The sequence below is a fragment of the Sciurus carolinensis genome, chromosome 9, assembly GCF_902686445.1.
Source record: "Sciurus carolinensis chromosome 9, mSciCar1.2, whole genome shotgun sequence".
NCBI lineage: Eukaryota > Metazoa > Chordata > Mammalia > Rodentia > Sciuridae > Sciurus > Sciurus carolinensis.
Window position 1 is genome coordinate 55,234,383 of NC_062221.1, and position 21,026 is coordinate 55,255,408.

At 43.1% G+C, this 21,026-nt stretch overlaps 1 protein-coding gene across 1 annotated transcript in view; it reads right to left on the minus strand.

Annotated features, from left to right (window-relative positions):
- Nucleotides 1-1,026: 1,026 nt before the first annotated feature.
- Nucleotides 1,027-21,026, minus strand: part of LOC124993343 (UPF0524 protein C3orf70 homolog) — a 73,306-nt gene continuing 53,306 nt past the window's right edge. Inside the window, exon 2 of the mRNA XM_047565116.1 lies at nt 1,027-5,740. Coding sequence (XP_047421072.1) covers nt 5,184-5,740 — 557 coding nt within the window. The 3' untranslated portion in view covers nt 1,027-5,183. The remainder of the gene's footprint in view (nt 5,741-21,026) is intronic.

Consider the following 21,026-nt stretch of genomic DNA (forward strand, 5'->3'; position numbering starts at 1 on the left):
TAGCCCGGAGTGCTGGTCAGGATATGATGGACGTAGGAGACGCAACAGCCTAATTTCAGCACTGACTTGTTTGCAGCGGTGTGTGTACATGTTCTTGTGCTTCTGTGTTGGGGGAGGGCTGCATGAAGCACAAAAGAGTGGGTGAGGAAACATGAGGGAAGACTGTCAGCCTTTCTCCTTACTGAGCAATGACTGTGCTGGGTGGGATGAGCCACCAGGTTGTGGGAAGGCATTTTCTGGGCTACGGACAGCAAAGGAGTAATGCAGGCAGAGCCAAGAGGAAGGACTCCTGGGCTGACATGAGTTCAAATCCTGACTCCCCAGATTGACAAGTGGTGCCACTGTGGACATTGAGCTCTCTTCCTGATCTGTGGAATGGGTGCCAAAATCTGCCCTCTGGGTTGCTGCGATTATGCATAGAAAACAGTAAGGCACCCACTGAGCCATGACTACTAATACTGACAGGTATTTTAATATCAATAATTTATGTAAGTCTCTAGGGAGGCTATTCAATAGAAAACCACCCTTTCGCTGTCCCCAGATGTGTCAAATAAAAACAACTAAGCTCCTGGACTTGGGGGGCCCTAGTATCAAGTGCCTTGCAGGGTGGCAGCCTTCCTCACTGCCCACCTACACCAGCCCATGGGACACAGCTCGTGTTAAGTCAACACAAGGCCTGTGACTTTGTGTGTAAGAATGCTACTTATGGGGAATATAAGTTATATTGGATAAAACCTAACGTGGCTAACCAAGAAGTCCTTATCACAAAGACTTCTGAGAGTTATGAGTAGTGACCACAAGCACCTAGTGCAGGTAACAGTATTTACCTGCACTTCATGAAGTTTTGTAAAGCTTAATGGGATAATGGGCATAGACTGCACAGTAAACATGCAGTATAAATGTTTCACATTTTGAAAATGTGGGGTTTTGTTTCTAGCTCACACTGTGGCTGTCCTTTGGCTCAGCACTCTCGGATTTGGGGGGGGGGGGCGGGAGGAGAATGCCACACTCCAACAGCAGATTTGCTCTGGTACAAAAGAAGAAAAAATCATGTTTATTTCACAAGGCAGTATTTTCCTAAAGTATTACACACAAAAGGAAAGTTGAGCTGTCTTAGGAAAACAATGTAATTTTAGGAAGTTACAGAAGAGTCAACATTGTGCTTAAAACTTTAAAATAGACAAGTTTAAAAAACAGCACGGTAAGTGAACATCGCCAGGTATGAACAGCCTTAAGCAGTGTGTGAACACAACACGGAGCTCAAGAAACCAGCAGCCCTGGGCTTTCAGCTGCAGCCGTCCTCACAGAACAGCTCCCCGCAGACTGTGCGGGAGGGCCCTTTCCCAGCATGACCAACGCTCAGTCGTCATAGACACTCAGTTCCCACAGCCGTGACAAAATTTTTAAATGGTGAATTCAAATTCGTTTTGAGAAATGCCCTTGTACTTATGTTGGGATTTGAGCAAAACTGACATCCCTGGAATACGCAGCACCGATCAGGTGAGTGGCACTTACCTGCCCCCCTTCCTCCCCCTGGATGGAAGGAGGTCACACACTACCAAAGGCCAAAGCAAAACTGGCCACGTCCTTTCTGGTTCATACCTCCTCTGGACAAGGGGGTAGGAAAGAAAATGGCTAAACTGTTTTCCTCCTGTGAAAAGCCAAAACATGATAAAATTTTACAAACAGGATGTGGGAGTAATTAAGAAGTGATGATATAAATATTCCTTCAACTTGTGCTTTTTTTCTTCCCTAGTAGTATCCATACTGCCAAATTTATCTGGGTATTTTGACAGCTTCCTCAAGTATCTGGTAGCATCCTATTCCCCAAACAGAGAATTAAATTTGCAAAAGCGTTTATATGATCAGTCCCAGAAGAACTGTGATGTTTCAAACAGACCAAGAAGTGGAGATTAAGAAATAAAACTACCACTTCCAATAGACAAACAAATCCTAGATCAAATCAGGAAATGACTTCATGGTTTTGTATTCCTCTGAACTGCAAGTCTTCCAGAAAGGCAACTCTTTGTCCACAGGGTTGTCCTCAAATTTTCAATTTATACCTTAAAAAATTACAAGGTAAAAAATACCTGAATTTGATAATAAAGCCTTATTTTTTAATGTACCAAACAGTTATAACCACAAAAACATTTTAATTGTTTGTCATTTCTCAGAAAAGTTATAAGCATATTTGAAATTTAAATTCTAAAATCCTGGTTAGATAAGAAAGCTAAATTCCACATTCAGTGAAATTAAGCTTCTACCTAAAAGCCTTTATACCAGCTTTCTAAAGTGGGAATGGTGCCAGGTTTCCAAAAACCCCAAGAAAGCAGTTTATCCACCCACACGGCCCAGCCCTGCTCCAAGAGAGGTCCAAGTGATAAAGGTTTCATATTTTTTTGTACAAGTATTAATCAAAAGTCTATTTTAACATGACTGTGCTTAATGCCTATACTACATATTGCAGTCTAAATATTTTCTAAAGTGCCTACAAATATGCTTATGCAAATTAGCAATATAATATCAGGATTACAGAGAAATTCTTTCATATTCTATAGAACAGAAGAGACCTAGATTTTAAGTTGAAACTACACATTTTCATATCCTTCTCAGTTGGTTTCAGAATGCAAGCATAAAGAAACAATCGCAGGTCAATCGTATTTCAGATAATTATTAGTAATAACAGCGCTAGGACCACAGAAATTCTTGTTTGTGCTTATTTAGAAAAGACTTTTGAGATCCAGGAGTATCTGATATTTAGAATCCAATGGGAACATCTCCAATTCTATAAAATAGTAAGTGCCGCCTAGTGAGTTTTTCATTATAAAGAGACTGTGCAAATGTTTAAAGTGATTATCAACCATTATCAAATCCAAAAATTCCATTAAAATTGTGGCTGATCTTTTAAATGGCAGTAAAGGAGTTTAAAAAACAGGAACCTGAACAAAAGTCGTAGATATTACTGATAAAAGGCCCAACCCTGATGCACAGCCAAGCTCCAGAAGCGTGGGCTTGACCGTGCATTTCCATGGCTTTGGGGCCCTGGTTGCTGACTCCAGTGAGTTCTCTCTGTGCTGTGGGTCCCTAATAGAAAACTGAGGGGAACAGGGCAGAGAAGCAGCCCCACTGCCTGCGCCCCTGGGGGAAAGTCAGGGTGCTCACCAGGGCACACCTAGATGGGGCCCTGGGGTGCCATCCAACCCTGAGTACACAGCAGCCGGTGAGCCCTTGCTGGCACTGCCTTCGTGCCTGCCTTCGGCTGGTCACTCCCTCCAGAGAGGCACCAAGAAGCGCAGGCAGGGCTCATCAGATGTCCCCAGGTCCCCTGGCCAGCGAGGGCAGAGCAGGGAAAGCCCCACAGGCCCCCACCCCCCCGGCAGCTCCTGGAGCAACTTGCAGTACTACCTCTCAGTCTCCCTCACTGATTCCACGTCCCCAAGGGGAAACTTCATGCTGCATCCTCGTCCAACACGCAGTTTTAACTAGTGCTGGTTTCCAAGGAAAATGCACACTCTGCCTTTAACTCTAGATGTTCTGGGCACCTAGACTGAACAAAAAGTCTAGTAAATCACTTGAACTATACATACAACTAGGAAAGCAGATTCTTTCTCAAGGAGTTTATAAAGGATACCAAATAGAGGATTCGGGAAGAACACAGCTGCTGCTTTCCTAAAACGCTAACGACACAGGAAAGATGTGGACGGCACAAGACAATGCCCCGGAGCACACGCGCAGAGAGCTGGATATACGGCTTATTTCTCTCTCTGCAGTGTTGGTGGTTCTCATTTCATTAGGCAGTACTTGAAAGCTCCTGGATTCTTAACTACGCCTCACGGAAAATTTGGAGAAATGGCAGATAACCAACTCATGAGACTAGCTGGTAGAAAACGGAGATTAGGAATAGAATTCTGAAGAAAGCTAAATAAAGAATTATTCACTATTTTGTGTGTGAAAGAAAAGAACATAGACAATGGACTATAAATATTAGTGTAGTAAATGAATATTACACAAAATATTTTCTCCTGACTTAGCAGTGAACTATTTCAACTGCTTTTGCATTTGCATAAAAAAATCCATGCATCGTACTGAATTCTAATTCATTTCTCACCTAAGCCATTCTAATGCTTCATACAACCAAATGAAGCAGAATTAATCAAACCTATTAGATTCATTCCTAATCCCTAAAGGACTTCTGTCTTTTAGCATTTCCATGCTAACTAAAACTATTATTGATTTTTTTCCTTAAGATGTCAGATGTGGCTGCCTTCTAAGTGCAATACCTAAATAACTTCCTAAGTGTTTTCCTCAGTTTTGAAGAACGATTAAGGAAAGCAGGGAGATGCTGAGACCCCACCAAAGCCAGCTCAAATGCTGCAGCACCTTCCCCAAGCCATGTCCATCTCTCCTTCCCTGCATTCCCAGAGCACTCCGGACACCGCCAGCTGCTGGTATCAAGTCCCTTATTGGGATGTGGGCCTTTCATTGGAGAAATCAGGTCTTCTTCGTTCTGTGTCCCCACAGCCCCTCGCAGCACGTAGGTGCTCAGCTAAAGCTGGAGCGACCATGAAACTGATGAGGCCATCTCTTCTCACATGAGGGTCTAGCTCAGCCCCCGTCATGATGGGTTGTGCAGACACTGGCCATTACCAGGGGCCAAGCAGAGGCGGCTCTGGTCCAGACCCAGTGCAGATGGTGGGGAGCAGGGGAAAGGGGAGGAATGACATGAACCAGGGTGCGCTCCACGCCACCCCTGGCTGAGCTGCTCGCCCGGTGGGGCTAGCAGGACGGGGTGCCATGCGTGACAAAAGGATGCCAAGAGTCATTCTGCAAAGGACCGGCTGTTACAAAAATCCTGTCACCAGCGCTCTAGGTAGCTCCTCCGATCCGTGACACTCTGTGATCATCATTTCACTGCTTTCACAGTTCCCAGTGAAATTAAGGCTGGGTCACAATCCATGACACCAGATGCTACATAGAAAGTAAGTCAAGGTACAAAAGAAAACTGTTTGTAATAAAAAGAATGTCTTAGTTAAAAGACTAATTCAAGAGTGACACTAATCAGCAGACCACGGAACTGCTATGGTTGGTGGGGTCGGGTAGAAAATATGAACAGCACTGGAAAAGGACCCATCAGACCAAAGCCCAAAAGCTCAGCAAGGCTCCGAGGGCGCATCTGCCTGGACTCACACGGTGGTCTCTATGGTCTCGATCACTTCCAGATCAGACTGCGAGGGGGAGAGCAGGGTGCACTCATCCGGCTCCCAGCTGCTCTCGGGACTGTAATCTTCCTCTGAACTCAGTTCTGCTCCTTCCTCTGTGTCCTCGTCACATGATTCCACATAGTGAGCCCCAATCGCATTGATCCCAGAGTCCTCAGAACTTGAGGGAGAAGAGCAGTGATCTATTTTTGGCGTATTGCTCTCTTTTGAAATTAAGGCATCGTGTGCAGAGACCTCCTCGGGGCTCATCTTGTGGGAATGTGGCGCTGGCTGCTTCTGCACGTAGCACATCTTCCCGTTGATGCATTTAACCTGATAGTTGTCGATGAAGAGGTCTGAAATCATACAGTACCTGGGGGAGTCCGGGGGAAGGGGAGGCTGGAAGACAGATGCAAATTTCAAAAAGTGTTCGGTGAGTGAGACTGAGATCTGAATGGTGTTTGTGGGTTCCCGAGGCCTGGCAGGAATCTCAGTGCTTGGAAGCTGTTCCACAGGGGTCATGGGCTGGTACACGTATTTGCCTGTGGGACACAAAGGAGATGGTTGAAATCTAAGAGCACGACACAAACTATGTGAACAAAGTCATAATGGTTTCTCTCTGAGGACTCAGGACATTCTTAAAAACACGTAACATCTAGAAATGAACCAGCAGTAGAACCACCGCACACTTGTAATCACTTAAAGATAGAGCATGGCGCCTGGCGTGATGGTGCACACCTGGAATCCCAGCAACTCCGGAGGCCGGGGAGGGTGGCTCACAAGTTCAAGGCCAGCCTTGGCAACTTAGTGAGGCCCTGTCTCAAAATGAAAAGGCCTGAGATAGTAGCTGGTAGAATGATGCTGGGTTCAATCCCCAGTACTGCACAAAGGAAAAGAAGTACGGGGACGTTCACCCTCGAGGCTTCCATGCTTGTTTGCCGGTTGTTTTGTTTCGTGGGTGGTGTGAGTGTCTGAACCCAGAGCCGTGCACACGGTCAGCACTGCTCCAACACTAAGCTACACCCTCAACCCCTAGTTTTCCATGTTTTAAACAGGACACAGACATACTTAATAGGTAATGGCCTACTGGACCGTCCTGGCCTCCGTGATGGGTAAGGTACAATGATCTCTTTAGAGACAAAGTGCATCAGTGGCCCGACAAGGTGTTCTCCCTAACACCAATGCCACTGGCACGTGGCAGCCTAAGCCAAGCAGAAGCAGAGGCACAGGAGGGGCCACCTGGTGGGTGTTTCCGGAAGCCAAGCAGCTCATCTCCAGAATTTCCCCCCCGCTGCAACTCTGTTAATACAGATGTGAGACCTAAAAGGACTGGTCCAACGTGTCTCTTTTCTCAGTCTCTTTATTCCATGTTTAACAAGGTCTCCCATGTGTCAAGTGCTAAGGAAACAGAATGAAAAATGCCCGTCTGTAAGTCTTGATTTTTAATGATTTCAAAATAAAAAGCTAACAGTGGATAACCCCACCCCCAAATCCAGAGAGAATAACCACACTTATGGGCATGGTCTTGGGTTTTCCCAATTTGGATGAATTATCAGTCCATCCATGTCATATATCCTGCACATATTTGGGTTTTGTTTTGGTAACAGGGATTGAACTCAAGGGTGCTTAACCACTGAGCAACATCTCCAGCCCTTTTTTTATTTTGAGAAGGGGTTTTCTTAAGTTGCTTAGAGCCTCAGTTGCTGAGGCTGGCTTTGAACCTTTCCACAGATATGTGTGGCAGAGCTTGTTAACCTTGGTACCTACTGGCATTTTGGACAGACGATTCTTTGAGGTGGGTTCTGTCCTTGCACTGGAGGGTGTGCAGCAGCATCCCTGGTCTCTACCTATTCAGTAGGTGCCCAGAGCGGCTCCTCCCCAAGCAAGAATACCCAATGTGGCCAGAACCTGTCCAATATCCCATCCCCCAATGGGACACCTCCCTCCCAAGCAAGAATCACTGATCCACAATATCCTCATAAGCATCTTTTTATAGGCAATTCACTCATTGTGCATGGCACTTGGCCTTGTTTGATTTCTTGATCAGACTGATAATCTTTGCATGGAATCACCTTTTGTAAGGAAAATGGTCCTGGGTTTTTTCCTAATGTTAATTCAGCCATGGAAGAATAGCAACTTCAGATCAGAAATGTGAGTTGTATACTATCAAACTATGCACCACAGGTAATCTATTAAAATCAATCCAGCTGGCTTGTATTTTTTATTTCTTGACTCCTGTACAAAAAAAAAAAGTAGAGTAGATGCCACAATTTCTTTGTAACTAACTTATTCTAAAAATATCTTCACTTCATCTTTAAACATGGAAAAGGCAAGTTTAAAATCATTACACCTGTGGATTCCCAGGTCCGCTTCAAAAGCTGCACAAATATCATTCAAACTCTATAGTGTGGTAAAAAACAAGTTAAAAGAATCCGGTCACACCTGCCTGGGAAACTCTGTTTAAAATATACCACGTATCTCCATTTCTCTGTATCTGTAGGTGTTACTGCTTGCCAGGCAGGGGTGAAAGTAGGTCAGATCTAACAGCTGGCACGGCAGGACCCCAGCCTCTAAGCACTGCGGAGAAAGGAGGCAGGCCTTCAGGCCCTCTTCCGGATCCTCCAACTCAGGGATAGAGAAGGCGTGCAGGGCCCTGTACAGGACCAAGAGAGACTTGGAGAACTACCTCTCCTGTTGGCAGAGCGCTGAATGTGACTGGAACGGAGGTCTGGTTTTCTCTGCTCTGGGCCAGAGGTTCTTGGGCTTTGAGGCTGTGACTGGCGCAGAAAGCTAAAGTCATTCCACCTAAGTGACTTCTGGCCCAGCTACCTCGTGTCACAGCTGCAGAGGATCTTGGCAGTGCATTTCTGCCTTTCGCAACCTCCTCAGACCCTGTGGGAACAAGACTGCACTTAGTCCAGAGAGGGAGGGAGGTGAGGCCTGCCTCGGGCCTTTCCCAACCTCCTGCTGCTATTCTGGCTGCGTCCCCACAGGCCCTTCTCCTTCTCCTTTCCCTCTTGTGCTTCTTCATTCTTTCTTTGGCTTCTCTCCCTTGGTTCTTCTACTTCTTGGTCCCCTCTCCTCCAAAGCTCTATTTTTCTTTCTTGAGGTGTAATGCTATAGACTGAATGTTCTGTCCCCTTCCCCCCAATTTCAAATGCTGAAGTTCCCTGTTCCCAGCGTAATGGTAGCTGGAGGTGGGGTCTTGAGAGGTAATCAGGTTTAGCTGAGGTCATGAGGGTAAAGCCCCATGAATCGAATGTCCTTATAACAAGAGAAAGGGACTAGAGGCCCCTCTCCCCACTCCAGGTGCAGCCCCAGATTCAGGATCTGCAAGCCAGGACCAGTCCCTCACTGGACACTGCATCTGCCAGCATTTTGATCTTGAACCCCCAGCTTCCAGGTTATGAGAAAAAATGTTGGTAAAGCCACCTAATCTATAGCATTATAGCAGTTTGAATTGACCACGACCTGTAGTAAAGGAAAGAGAAATGCAGATGGGAAGTGAAGGCGTGCTCCGCACTCAGATTCCATTCCTTGTGTGAGGCACGTCTATTACATGGCTTACTCAGCTAGGGTGACAGCCACGACCTGGGGGTACAGATGCAAAGAAGGCAGAGAAGAAAAGAGTAATATAGACCATGTGAGAAATAAAGTTTGGGAACCACTTTTCCAGTATGTTGATCATAAAATGTTTGATTTGCTTATATGCACACTGAAGAATAAAAAAATAGGGTTGGGGATGTAGTTCAGTTGCCGAGCATGAGCAAGGTCTGGGGTTCCATCCCCAGCCCTGAGCCCCCAGCAAAAAAAAAAAAAGGCCCTCATTCAAGGATTTAGCTTTTTACAGTCAGAGATTAATGCTTTGTTCCACTCCTCCCAAAACTTCTGCCCCTGAGGTCCACCATTGTGATCCATGTTCACAATGACGATTGTTGGAAGTGTTGAAGTGTCGCAAGTTACCAGATTCAATTCTGTCCATTCCACTGTACTTGCCAAGAGTAAGTTTTGGTTCAACAGTAAGAATCAAAACAAAAGGGTTTCTGGACATTAAGTCAGGAAATTCAAACACCATACTCTGTTTTCTGAACAGCATTCTTAATTAAGACTTTATTGTGTTAAAGAATAGATGGATGAGAACTTTTAAAACTTAGACCTCTAAACAGTAAAGATACGCAGAGTCCAGGCTTTAAGAAAGTAAAAGGAGAGTAATATAATCTATAGACTGTTTATGATCCAGAAATTCCACTTCTGGGAATATATTCAAAAGAAATGAAAGCAGGGTCTCAAAGAGGGATTTGTTCATCGCAGTATTATTTACAATGGCCAAAGGTGAAAGTAACTCAAGTATATCCAACAGGTGGGGGAATAGGATACACACACACTTATAAGAACATTAATGTACCTTTAAATGGAAGGAGAGTCTGATGCATGCTACATGGTGAATCTTGAGAAAATTATGCTAAGTGAAGTAAGTCAGAGCAGGTAAGTACTGTATGACTCCACTTTCTGAGGTCCCCAGAGTCATCAAATCCATAAAGATAGAAAGGAGGATGTTGTTTTCCAGGGCTGGGGCTGAGAAGCATGGGGCGTTGTTGTTTAATGGGTATTTTCAGTTTTGCAGGATGAGGAGCGGTGAGCTGGGTGGCTGTGCACACTGTGAATGTACTTAGTGCCACTTGTGTGCCCTGGAAAGAGCAGAGACGGCGAATGCGCACATTCACCACGATTTTAAAACTCTTTAAAAAATTAATGAGAAACTCAGTATATTCTGAGACTTTAGGAAGAAACCAGAATATGGAAAACATTCTAACAATAATGAGATGGACAATTCAATTAAAAAAATAAAAATGGTGTGGTTATCCCTGGGAGCTGCATGAGGGCTCTTTCTGGTGATGGAAAAGTTCTGTACCTCAGCTGTTTTGATGTTGATACTTGGTTGTCACATTGATACTTGGCTGTCACACTGCACTGTTGTTTTGTAGTCAACGGGGGAGACTGGGTAAAGGAGACAAGGAAACTCTATTTTTCTCAAAATTGCATATGAATCTATAAGTTTTTCAAAATAAAAAAAAAATAGAAAAGCATCACAGAACTGATGTTGTAATGCCCTTTTCCAACAGTGTATTATATTAGGAGGTACAATCGGTTGATACATCTCGTTAGAGGCTATGTAATGCTTGACATGGTATCTAGGTTTCTCCATTATAAAGTTAGTTTTTCTCTGTGTAAGATATACTTTGAAACTATAAAAATACTCCATCATGCTTTCATCCAGTAACTTTAGCAAGCATAGGTGGATGCTGCCTGCAACAATTATTATAGTGGTGGTGGCCACCATCATTAAAATGGTGTTTCTATTTCCATAATTTCTTCTGTATTAATTAGAATTCTATATAAACACTAACAGCTGCTCCTTCTCCATTTATTCAATTATTTATATAAACATAGGCTCATAGATGTTTTATTCCATGGATTTGCTACTTATTACTATCATTTATTTTGTGGCTCAAATCATCCCAGATTTCGCTCCTGGGAGTTTGCTATAGTTTGGACTTTGAATGCCCCCGAAAGGCTGACGGGTTGAAGGCTTGGTTCTGGCCCTTGGCACTATTGGGAGATGGGGTCTAGCGTAAGGAAGACAGGACTTCAGGATGTGCCCTTCAAGGAATACACGGTCCCTGCACCCTTCCTCTCTGCTTTCTAGCTGCCATGAGGTGAGCAGTTTTGTTCACTATGGGCTCCCCACCATGACACTCTGCCTCACCACAGGCCTCAAAGCAACATAGCCAACCAACCATGGGCTCGAATCTCTGAAACTGAAGCAGCAACTCCTTCCTAAGATGCTTCTTTTTATCTCTGTTAATAGCTGCAACCTGCTAGTTTCTGCTTCTGTAATCATGCTTGCTCAGCTGCTACGGCAGGAACCAGAGCTGCCTGGAGCAAGGGGGAGACATCAAGATGGCTTGCACACGAAAGTCCCGAAACCCGGAAGCCGGCACCGTACAAAAGATACTGAGAACAAAGTGCTGTGCTCAGCTTTCCGAGAGGATCCGCAGAGCTCGCGAGGGTGCTGCATGACCCTTGCTCTTCCACAACTCCAAGTGCCGCTTGTCTCTTTCCAGTGCCATAATTTTTCATATTTTTCTGTATTTTCTGTAACAAAACTACAGTCACAATAGACCTTTTCTCTTTTCAGCTAATAATCTCAGGTATTTTTCTCCCAATGAGGGGAGGAGCATCTGTGTCCTTTCAACATTTCCCCATCCAAGTCTGAAGACGGCATTGGCTTATCTGCACCTTTCCTGCCATAATGTGAGAATCAGCCTCTTATGAGCTCTAGTTCTCTTTATTAATAACTTGTTCTTAGGCTTGTTCTCAAAATGTTCATAGGAAGTGGAATCTCAGCTATTCAAATCACCCACAGAGCTAATTCATAGGAAAGGAACATCATATCTCATTGCACTATTTAATACCCATTTTGAAAACACATCAAAAATGAGTTTGTGAGGGTTTTGTTCTTGTTTTGTGGATTTCGTATGTTTTTCATTTGATGCAGGGTTTTGCCAAGTTGCCCAGACTGGCCTCATGATCCTCCTACCTCTGCTTCCCAAGGAGCTGGAATTAACAGGCATACACCACCTCAGCTAGCTATGTGAAGTTTATTTTTATCTGCAATCTTTCCAAAGGGAGCTGAACCCCCAACTCTCACCCCATGCAAAAATTAACTCAAAAATGTACCAAAGACTTTTAAAAGACACTAAACTAATGAAACTACTAGAAGAAAACAAAAGAAACTCTTTAGGACATTTGGTCTAGGAAAAGGAGACAGAAGCAAAAATTTGGCAAATGGGCTTATACCAGACTAAAAAGCTTCTGCACAGCAAAGGAAACAAGAGTGAAGAGACAACCTACAGGTGAGAGAAAATGCATACAAGGATTAATATTCAGAATATGTAAGAAACTCAACAACAAAATCCAATTAAAAAATGGATATGACCTGAATAAGATATGTAAGTGACCAATAAGTTTTATGGAAAAGAATGTTGATGTGCCTAAACATCAGGAAAATGGAAATCAAAACCATAATGAGCATGGCCATTATCCAAAAGTGCTGGTACACATGTGGAGAAAGGGAAACTTTCATACACTACTGGTGAGAATAAAATTAGTAAAGTCATTATGAAAAGTAGTATAAAGGTTCCTCAAAAACTAAAAATAAGGGTTGGATATATAGCTCAGTAGCTAAGCACTTGCCTAGAATGTGTGAGACCCAGGGTTCAAACTCCAGCATGGCAAAAGAACAAAAAACATAACACACACACACACACACACAAAACCTAGGAATCTATCAATCATATGATCCAGCAATCTCACCACTAAGTATATATACATCTCCAAAGGAAAGGTCATCAGTAATACTAGTACTGCATGTTTACTGCAGTACTAGTCACAATAGCCAAGATACAGAATCAACATAATATTGATAGATGAATACAAATAACACAGCATGTGTACACAATAGAATATTATTCAGTCATAAAAAGAGGAAATTCTGTCATTTGCAGGGCCTGGATAGAACTGCAAGACATGTTAAGCAAGATAAGTAATGCATAGAAAGACAAATACTGGCATTCTCAATTATATATAGAAGCTAAAAAGTGAATCTCATAGAGGCAGAGAATCAAACAGTGGTTGCCAGAGGCTGGGCAGGGTTGGGGGAGGGGGATGGAGAGAGGAGCGTTAATGAGTACAGGGGGATAGAAGGAACAGCCTAATTATAGCATAGTAAGATAAGTATGGATGACAGCTATTTCAAAATAGTTAGCTAAGAAGATTCTGAAAGTTCTCAACACAAAGAGATGAAAAGTGTCTGAGGTGATAGACATGCCAGGTACCCTGATCTGAGCGACACACATTGTATAGATGTACTGAAATGTCACACTGTATCACATAAATACAATTACTTTGCTGATCAAAAATTAAAATATATTTTAAAAAACACTAAGAAGCAAAAAATAATTTAAAAAACTTTAAAGGTGCTAAAATCACTTTCTTGATAATAAAGATGATTAAACAACATGACCAAGATCACAAAAAACTGTGGTCAGTCATTGAAAAATAAATTTCAGATATCTTTCTTTTCAGGAAACCTGGTTCGACCCATTCAGTTGTCTCAAATGAAGGCCAATCAAAGTCACTACATAAGTCACTTCCACTATTAAAGTCTTGATTCGTAATAGTCCTGATTTTTTTCCCCTTTAGTGTCTGGCAATAATACATAGTACTCACTCTTCTCCCAATGCCTCAGTAAGACACTAAAGATTTATGCTCTCATCTTGGTTCTTTTGTTAGAAAAAAATAGAAAGGTTATTATTACATTCTCAAGCTCACATAGTGAGACAGGAGTCAGTTCTAGGACCCAGTCCTTGGAGGACACCATCTGCAAACTACCACCCTGGTCTAGATGACACCCTGTGAGGTGACACTGTATTCTCTGCCACTTGCTTCAGCTAACATTCCAATTTGTAGCACAGTGTAATTACGTAGCAGATAAATTTCCTGAAGGTGTTTCTTTTTATTATAGAACACAAAGAAAAAACAAGACACCAAGACAAATACAGAAAGTAAACTAAAATTTATATGTCCCTTTAAGTAGTTGCATGTACCTTGCTAATTTTTTTTAATTAAAATCAGTTGTATATTTTGATTCTTAAAGATCAAAGGAAGGGAAATGAGCTTTTTGCTTTTTGCAGATAGTTTTATGGTTATGAAATGTATGTCCCCCTTGACACATGAAATAAACCATTCTCAGGGATTATGAAGTAATTTTAATATTAGCCTAAGCAAGATATAATTAGAAAGATTAACCTGAGTGGGGGAAGAGTGGCCTGAAGTGAACTGCATGCAAATTTCAGTTCTTCAATTTTAAATAGTGTATCACAATTATGTTTATTTTATTTCTAAGGATATTCAAGATTTTGAAAAAAATGTGAAATACTCTTATTTAATAATTTCTGCAATGTGTATTGTTCCCTGAGTTGCATATCACAGACCAAAAGCAAAAGATAGCATTTTGGACAACCCACACTGTTATGGCCTGACTCCCCACTCTGCCCCACTGACAGTCAATATACCAATATTTTTGTACTTTGACCGAGGAGAATGCTTGCAGCTCCCAGTTGGGAATTTAACCAAGATCTTCATTTCAGAAGTGCCATGATGGAACATTAATGTGAAGCAAATCCTTAGTGAGACAGACCACCAAGAACACGGTTTACCAGCTCACTGAACAAAGAGTTACTAATATCTCCTATGTTCATCCTACTGAATCCGATGCTGAAGGAAAATAAAATGAAGTACAATATGTAGACACACTTCGGAGAACTTTCAAATTTGAACAGAAAACAAAAAGTAAAGCGTTATCTACAGGGATGTATACCAGGTGCTCACAGGCAGTGGAACAGGGCCCAGGCTTCTAGGGAGATTTGACGTGGAGTCAGGGGCTGTGGAGCTGCAGCGCAGCAAGCAGAACTGCTCCAGACGAGTCTCAGAGCTGGTGTGTCTATTCGGCACTGGGACCGAGAGCAGAGGAGGAAGAGGGCTGAGCAAGCCTGAGACTGGATGGGGCTTGGAATGCGAGCAAGCAGCTCTGGGGTTTTTGTTTTTTGTTTTTCAAGCTTTAAAAAAAATAAATAAATAAATTTTTTTTTTAGTGGTAGATGGCCACAATACCTTTATTTAATTAATTTATGTGGTGGTGAGGAGTGCCCCACACATGTGAGGCAAGTGCTCCACCACTGAGCCACAACCCCAGCCCCAGCTCTGGTTTTTGGCAGCAGGATAGACCGCTGAGGATCACCACGAGGCAGGTAGGGGGCTACAAGCCTGTAGTCTGGTAAACTGTGCTGACGAACTGAAAGGAGAGATGCAACTTGAGAGGAGGCTGTGGCAGACTTTCAGGCATGGTGTTCTGACCTAAGCTGTGTGCCTGGGCGGAGGAGTGAACAGGAGATGGCGGATGTCAGCAGTCTGCAGTCAGATGCCAGATCCGCCAGCTCTGCTGCTCATTCACCGTTTGACCTTCATGAGGTTGTTCAAGTTCTCAGTGTTAGTTTCCCCCGTGTGAAAGTGGTTTGTGATATGTACCTCATGGAGTGGTTAACGGGCTGAACATGCGAACGCTTTCTAGCATTAACTCAGTTTCTGGCACACTGTGAACATGGCGTCATTCTTTTTGTTTTTAGAAGGCAGAGCTGCCTGGAGGGCTCTTCAAGCCAGTCCAGACACTTGCCAGGTCACCATTTGGCCAGTCCTGCCAAGCAGTGTCTTCCAAAAGTCCCAAGTCTGGATGCAATGAATGCATCCAGGAGCCTGGGTGGGCTCCTGCCAGCTCCTCTCTGACCCGGTTCTCTGCCACCCCACCTTCATCGCCTACCCCAAACCCTACATCTGCTTTCACATCCTCTTCTGTTCCATTTTTCAAAAGAACATTACTGAACCTCAATTACTAAACCAGGCACTGAGCTAGAGACATGGGGTTAAAGATCAAGCAAAACAGACCTTGGGGCCGGGGTGTGGCTCAGTGGTACAGCTCTTGCCCAGCATGTGTGAGGCCCTGAGTTTGATTCTCAGCACCACATATAAATAAATAAAATGAAGTTCCATCGACCACTAAAAAAAATTTAAAAAAAACAAAACAGATCTCAGCCCCAGAATCCTATGCTCTAGGGAGGGACACATACTTTAAACAAATTGTCACACAAAAAGATACAGAATTACAAACCATTAAAAGTGACAAGCAAAAAGTAATAAGAAGGACAAGCACAATCAGTGGTTAGAAATCACAGACTTGGGCTCTGCCTCCTGTTGCAGCGTCCTGAGCAGCTTCCCTCTACCACCCCTTCCACTGGCCTCACTCGCCCCAGAGCTATGGAGTCAGTGAGTGTGGACTGAACCTCTGAAACCTGCACCTGGAAGCCTTCGGGGGAGAAGCCAAAACTGAGCTACAGGCAGTAGCTGTTCAAAACAGAGCACACAAACCCCTGCGTTTCACTCACTCGTTCCAGAAAGATTCTGAATGACTACAGTTGTCTATTCATAAGTCTTCTGGACCCAGATATCTAGTCAAAAAGGAGGTTCCAGCATCTCAGGTTCCAGAGACAAAGCTGAATCCCTGAAGCCATTCCTGGCTTCCTTCGGAGGCAGATGTGACTGCAGTGCCAGGTCTCCCGGCTCAGCTGGGGCCTTCTCCCTGTGAGCCACTGCCTCCACCCACTCCTCCACTTCATGCTCTGTGCCCCCAGTATAGTTAAGTAATATTGCTGTTCTACTATTAATTACCTTTATAACAGAATAAGGTACATAGCTTATATACAAACATAATGCACGACTGTATGTCTTTACATGTTGCACCATCAACGAGTCAGCATCTCTCAACTCCCCACTTTTATAGGTGGAACTACTCAGGACCAAACCCTTCCCTCCACCGCTTTGCCCCTCCCAGTTTCTGGAAGTGTACACAGTGCTTTCCCCAAATCAGTCAGGGATACACTTTAAAACCCCTGGTGGATGCCTGAAACCACATATAGCACAGACAGTACCAAACCCTGTATGATACTGGTTTTTTCCCTACTCATACATGCACATAATAAAGTTTAATTTATAAATCAGTCATAGTAAGAGATTAATGACAAGAACTAATAATAAAAAGAACACATAAAAAAGAAATCCTGCCCTTTGCGATGACATGGATGAACTATTTATCATTATATTAAGTGAACGAAGCCAGCCACAGAAAGACAAGTATCACCTGACCTCACTCATATGAGGAATTGAAAAAAGCTGACCTCACAGAAGTTGAGAGTAGAACAGTGGTTACCAGAGATGGGGAGAAGGGAGGGCGGGAGAGAGGCTGGTCAATGAGTACTAAGCTACAATTAGGAGCGAGAAGTTCTGTTGTGCTACGGCACAACATGGCGACTACAGACAATCATCAGGTATTGTACATTTCAAAAAGGTAGAATAAAAGAGTTTGGACACTTTTGCCCTAAAGAAATGATAGGTGCTGAGGTGTAGCTCAGGGGTAAAGCACATACTTACAGGCAGAAGGACTTAGATTCAATCCCCAGCAGAAAGAAGGAAGGAAGGAGGGAGGGAGGAAGGGATGGAAGAAAATAAGTTTGTGGAAACAGATGTTTAACTTGATTTAAACATTACACAATGTATACATGTATGGAACCATAACATGGCACCCTACAAATATGTATGTATTTTATGTTTTATGTATCAGTTAAAAATAAATTTAAATTAAAAAATTTAAAAAGAAGTTACAGATTTGGGATGCTTGATTTGGATGTGGGGGTGGAGGTTGGGCAAGCCATCTCTGAGAGAGAGACCATATTTAGTGCATCTTGCCTCAGGATGGAGTGGAGTTAAACAGGTAAAGAAAAGGGGAAGGCCCAGAGTGGCCACAGCACGATGAGCCAGGAGGGGACAGACTGAGAAGACAGTGGGGAGGCAGCAGCATGCGGCCCTAAACAGACAACAGCCAAGCTGTCACCCGCCTCCCAGGATCATACCCAGGTCTGGACTGAAGTCAAGCAGGAAAGAGATGGAATGACGGATGTGGAAGAAAGGACCTGCAAGCAGCTCGTTCAGGGCAGGAGCCTTTTACCAAGAGACTTCTATAGCCCATGCCACTCCAGGCCACATTTTAACACCCTGAAGTGTGCCGCAGACACAGTGAGACCTGCCTTAAAGAGGACATTTCTGTAAGTAGTGTAAGTCAAAAATAGGGATGCTAGCTGTCGCACATATGAATTCACCGCAGCCAATCAGGAAAGAGAACAATGAGTGCTCTATGCTTTCAAAACCATGTTTAGTCCCACCTGAACCCAAGTCTTCTGCTTTAAGGCAGATACATGTGACAAAGTTCTGAGTATTTTAATGAGAAACTGCCAGAGAACAACTAGGGGCACAAGAACAAGTGTAAAATGCATCCCACTTACCATCTAGTTTGGGTCACAGAAATATCCATAGCACGACAAAGAGAAAGATAAATATTAAGTTGGAGGTACAGACAATACATAGTGTTAAGAGTTCAGGGAAAAGTGAGGGCTAGAAAGGCTGGAGAAGGCTCCATAGAAAACACAGAATGTCAGCTGAAGGAGAGCTAGGGCCATCAAGAGAAAGCAGCACGGTTTGCCTTGTGCTAAAACTCAGCGGGGAAAGGGGGAATGTACGAGCGATGGTGAGGTGAGCAGCCTGGCTGGAGCAGAGTGTTCTCCTATGACCAAGACCAGCCTCACCAGCCAGATGATCTGGAAAGAGCAAAACCCTTCCTCTGCCGTGGGAGGTCAATACAGCCAAAGTCACTCTGCTGAATAAACTGGCACAATGGAACCCCTTAAGTCCAGGAGACACAGGCAAGTGACTCCAGTTGGAAGAGGCTCCTTCTAGCCAGAGCCCTCAGAATCACCCTGATGATGTAAGTGTAGCTAAACAGGCCATGCTGGGGGTTGCAGGGAGGAAAATGAGAAGTCGTAAGTTCCCAGTAGCCAAGTAAGGGTTTCATATAGTGAATGTGTCTCTTTCACTTAAGTTAGAAAGTCCTATTTATCTATCTGGAGCTATTCTGCAGAGCTAATGGAATACAGTAACCAGTTAGAAAAGAGAGCCGAGAGCGCCTTCTCCCCAAGATGGGTCACTAGGGGTGTCGTGAAGCATGAAAACCATATGTTCAGAAAAAGGATGGCTGTTGAGAGTTGTGCACAGAGACTCAGCCAGAATGCAGTAACTGTCTGTGATCTGCAATGCAGGAAAACATTCAAAAAGGTGATGGAGGGAAAGAGGAATAAATGGGAATGTAGCCGAATGTGGACGCTACCATCATTATAAGGTGTGAAAAGTTGCATGAACACCACACTCTTTTCATGGTCGTTAATAAAAATGAAAGGCATTATCTTTGATTTTTTTGTAATAAGCCTTGACCTTATGTTTTATGAGACCATCTCAAACTCCTACCTTTCTCTGCAAAATCACTATGTATGGGCTGAGTCACCAGACTAGAAAACAGATTTCTAAAACTGTAGTTTGAAAACTCCATTTGGGAATGAAGATCCCTGTGGAGCACAGCACAAGTGGAGAACCTGGAGCATGACAATTCCGGCATGGCTTTCTGCCACCCTTCTAGCACAGAGCTGTGGCATTCTACAGATCTCAAACATGTTATTAGCCATCCTTTCAGAGGGTGGATACTGCTGACAGACTAAACTAAGGGAAACAGTACAAGACATCTGTCACGTCTATTTATTGATCTGGGGATGAAAAGTTCAGAAATTCACAAGAAAAGGATGCTGACTAGACAACCTGATCTAAGAAAAGCAAGATCTGGAAGCAACTGAAGTATCTCTCCTTAGCACAGCTCAGTAGGAAATGTCTACTGAATTTTTTAAAATGTAACCTTGTGAAAGTCTATTTTTACAGGTAACATGTCTGTTCATTATTGAAGAACCTGATTTTCAAAATTATATCAACTAATACAGCATTCTAGAATTTTATTTTCTTATAATTAGCCATAATAAAAATGAAACATTCTAAATATCTGTAATATATAATTTAAAATCAAATAATTAACATTTATATACATAAATTATCATTCCAAATATAATCAAAGAAAACATCTATTTTTTATTCAATCAGTTGTAAAGATTACCTCTGGTTTCTTCTGGACCTGTATATAGTTAGGTTGCCCAACTCCAAAACTGGTGCCACTGGAGAAATCCCAAGAATTAAGGGTAAAAAATAACAAATTTAATACTTACAGCATCTCTACTTCACCATCCATGTAACTAATACTAAATGGGAACAAGGAGTTTAATAATGCTTTATAATAAACTGCTTCCCCATTTAATCTGCTGCGTGGTTTCTACCTCCTGACTGGACTCAAAATGATTCAATGACCAAGAAGAATGTGGAATTTCTTGTTGGTGGTGATATTATGACACCATCAGAAGTAAGGATGGCCCTTGCAGAGAAACAAAGCCAAGAGCACCACAAGGCATGTTGAGGTACAGTTGCTCTGGATGAGCCTGGGCTAATCTAAGCAAATAAAACCATCCTGGGACTTGTCTAACTGTGCAGGTGGCTGGTTCAAAGAGGTCCCCAGCTGTTCTTGAAAGCGGCATACCAATTAGGGAATTAAAAAACAAAAGTTGCTAATGAAGAACCAGATAGGATTTCTGTGAATCCTTTGCAGACCATGATCCTCAAATGTCAGTGAGATCTTAATGGTTTCAAACAAAGAAATTAATGAGGTTTTATTGCTTCTACTGGAAAAAAAGGAGGCCACATTCTCACAAGTATCTCCTAGATTTCACTGATTAATGCTAATAACTCCAAAAATCTATAATTTTTCCATAAAATCCCAGAGGATTACGAAACAATGTGATGGGGCTGTACAATTAACAGTTTTGTGAACACAACTAATTACTCATCGTACTGCTTGGTAGGTTGGATGGTAATTTTATGTTAACTTGGAAGGTACTTTTAGATGAGATTAACATTTAAATCAATGAACTCTGAGCAAGCAGACTGCATTCCATAATGTAAATGGGCCTCGGCCAATCCGCTGAAGTCTGCTGGACGGCAGACTGCCCACAGACCCGCATCGCTGGCTCTGCCGAATCTCAAGCTGCTGGTCCACACTGCAGATCTGAACTTGCCGGTCTCCCTCCCTCCTTTTTTCTCTTGAAAACACTGACTAATACCGTGGGGCTATTTTACCTGCACTGGTGTAAGACAATGCCATGGCAATATAGTCAAATG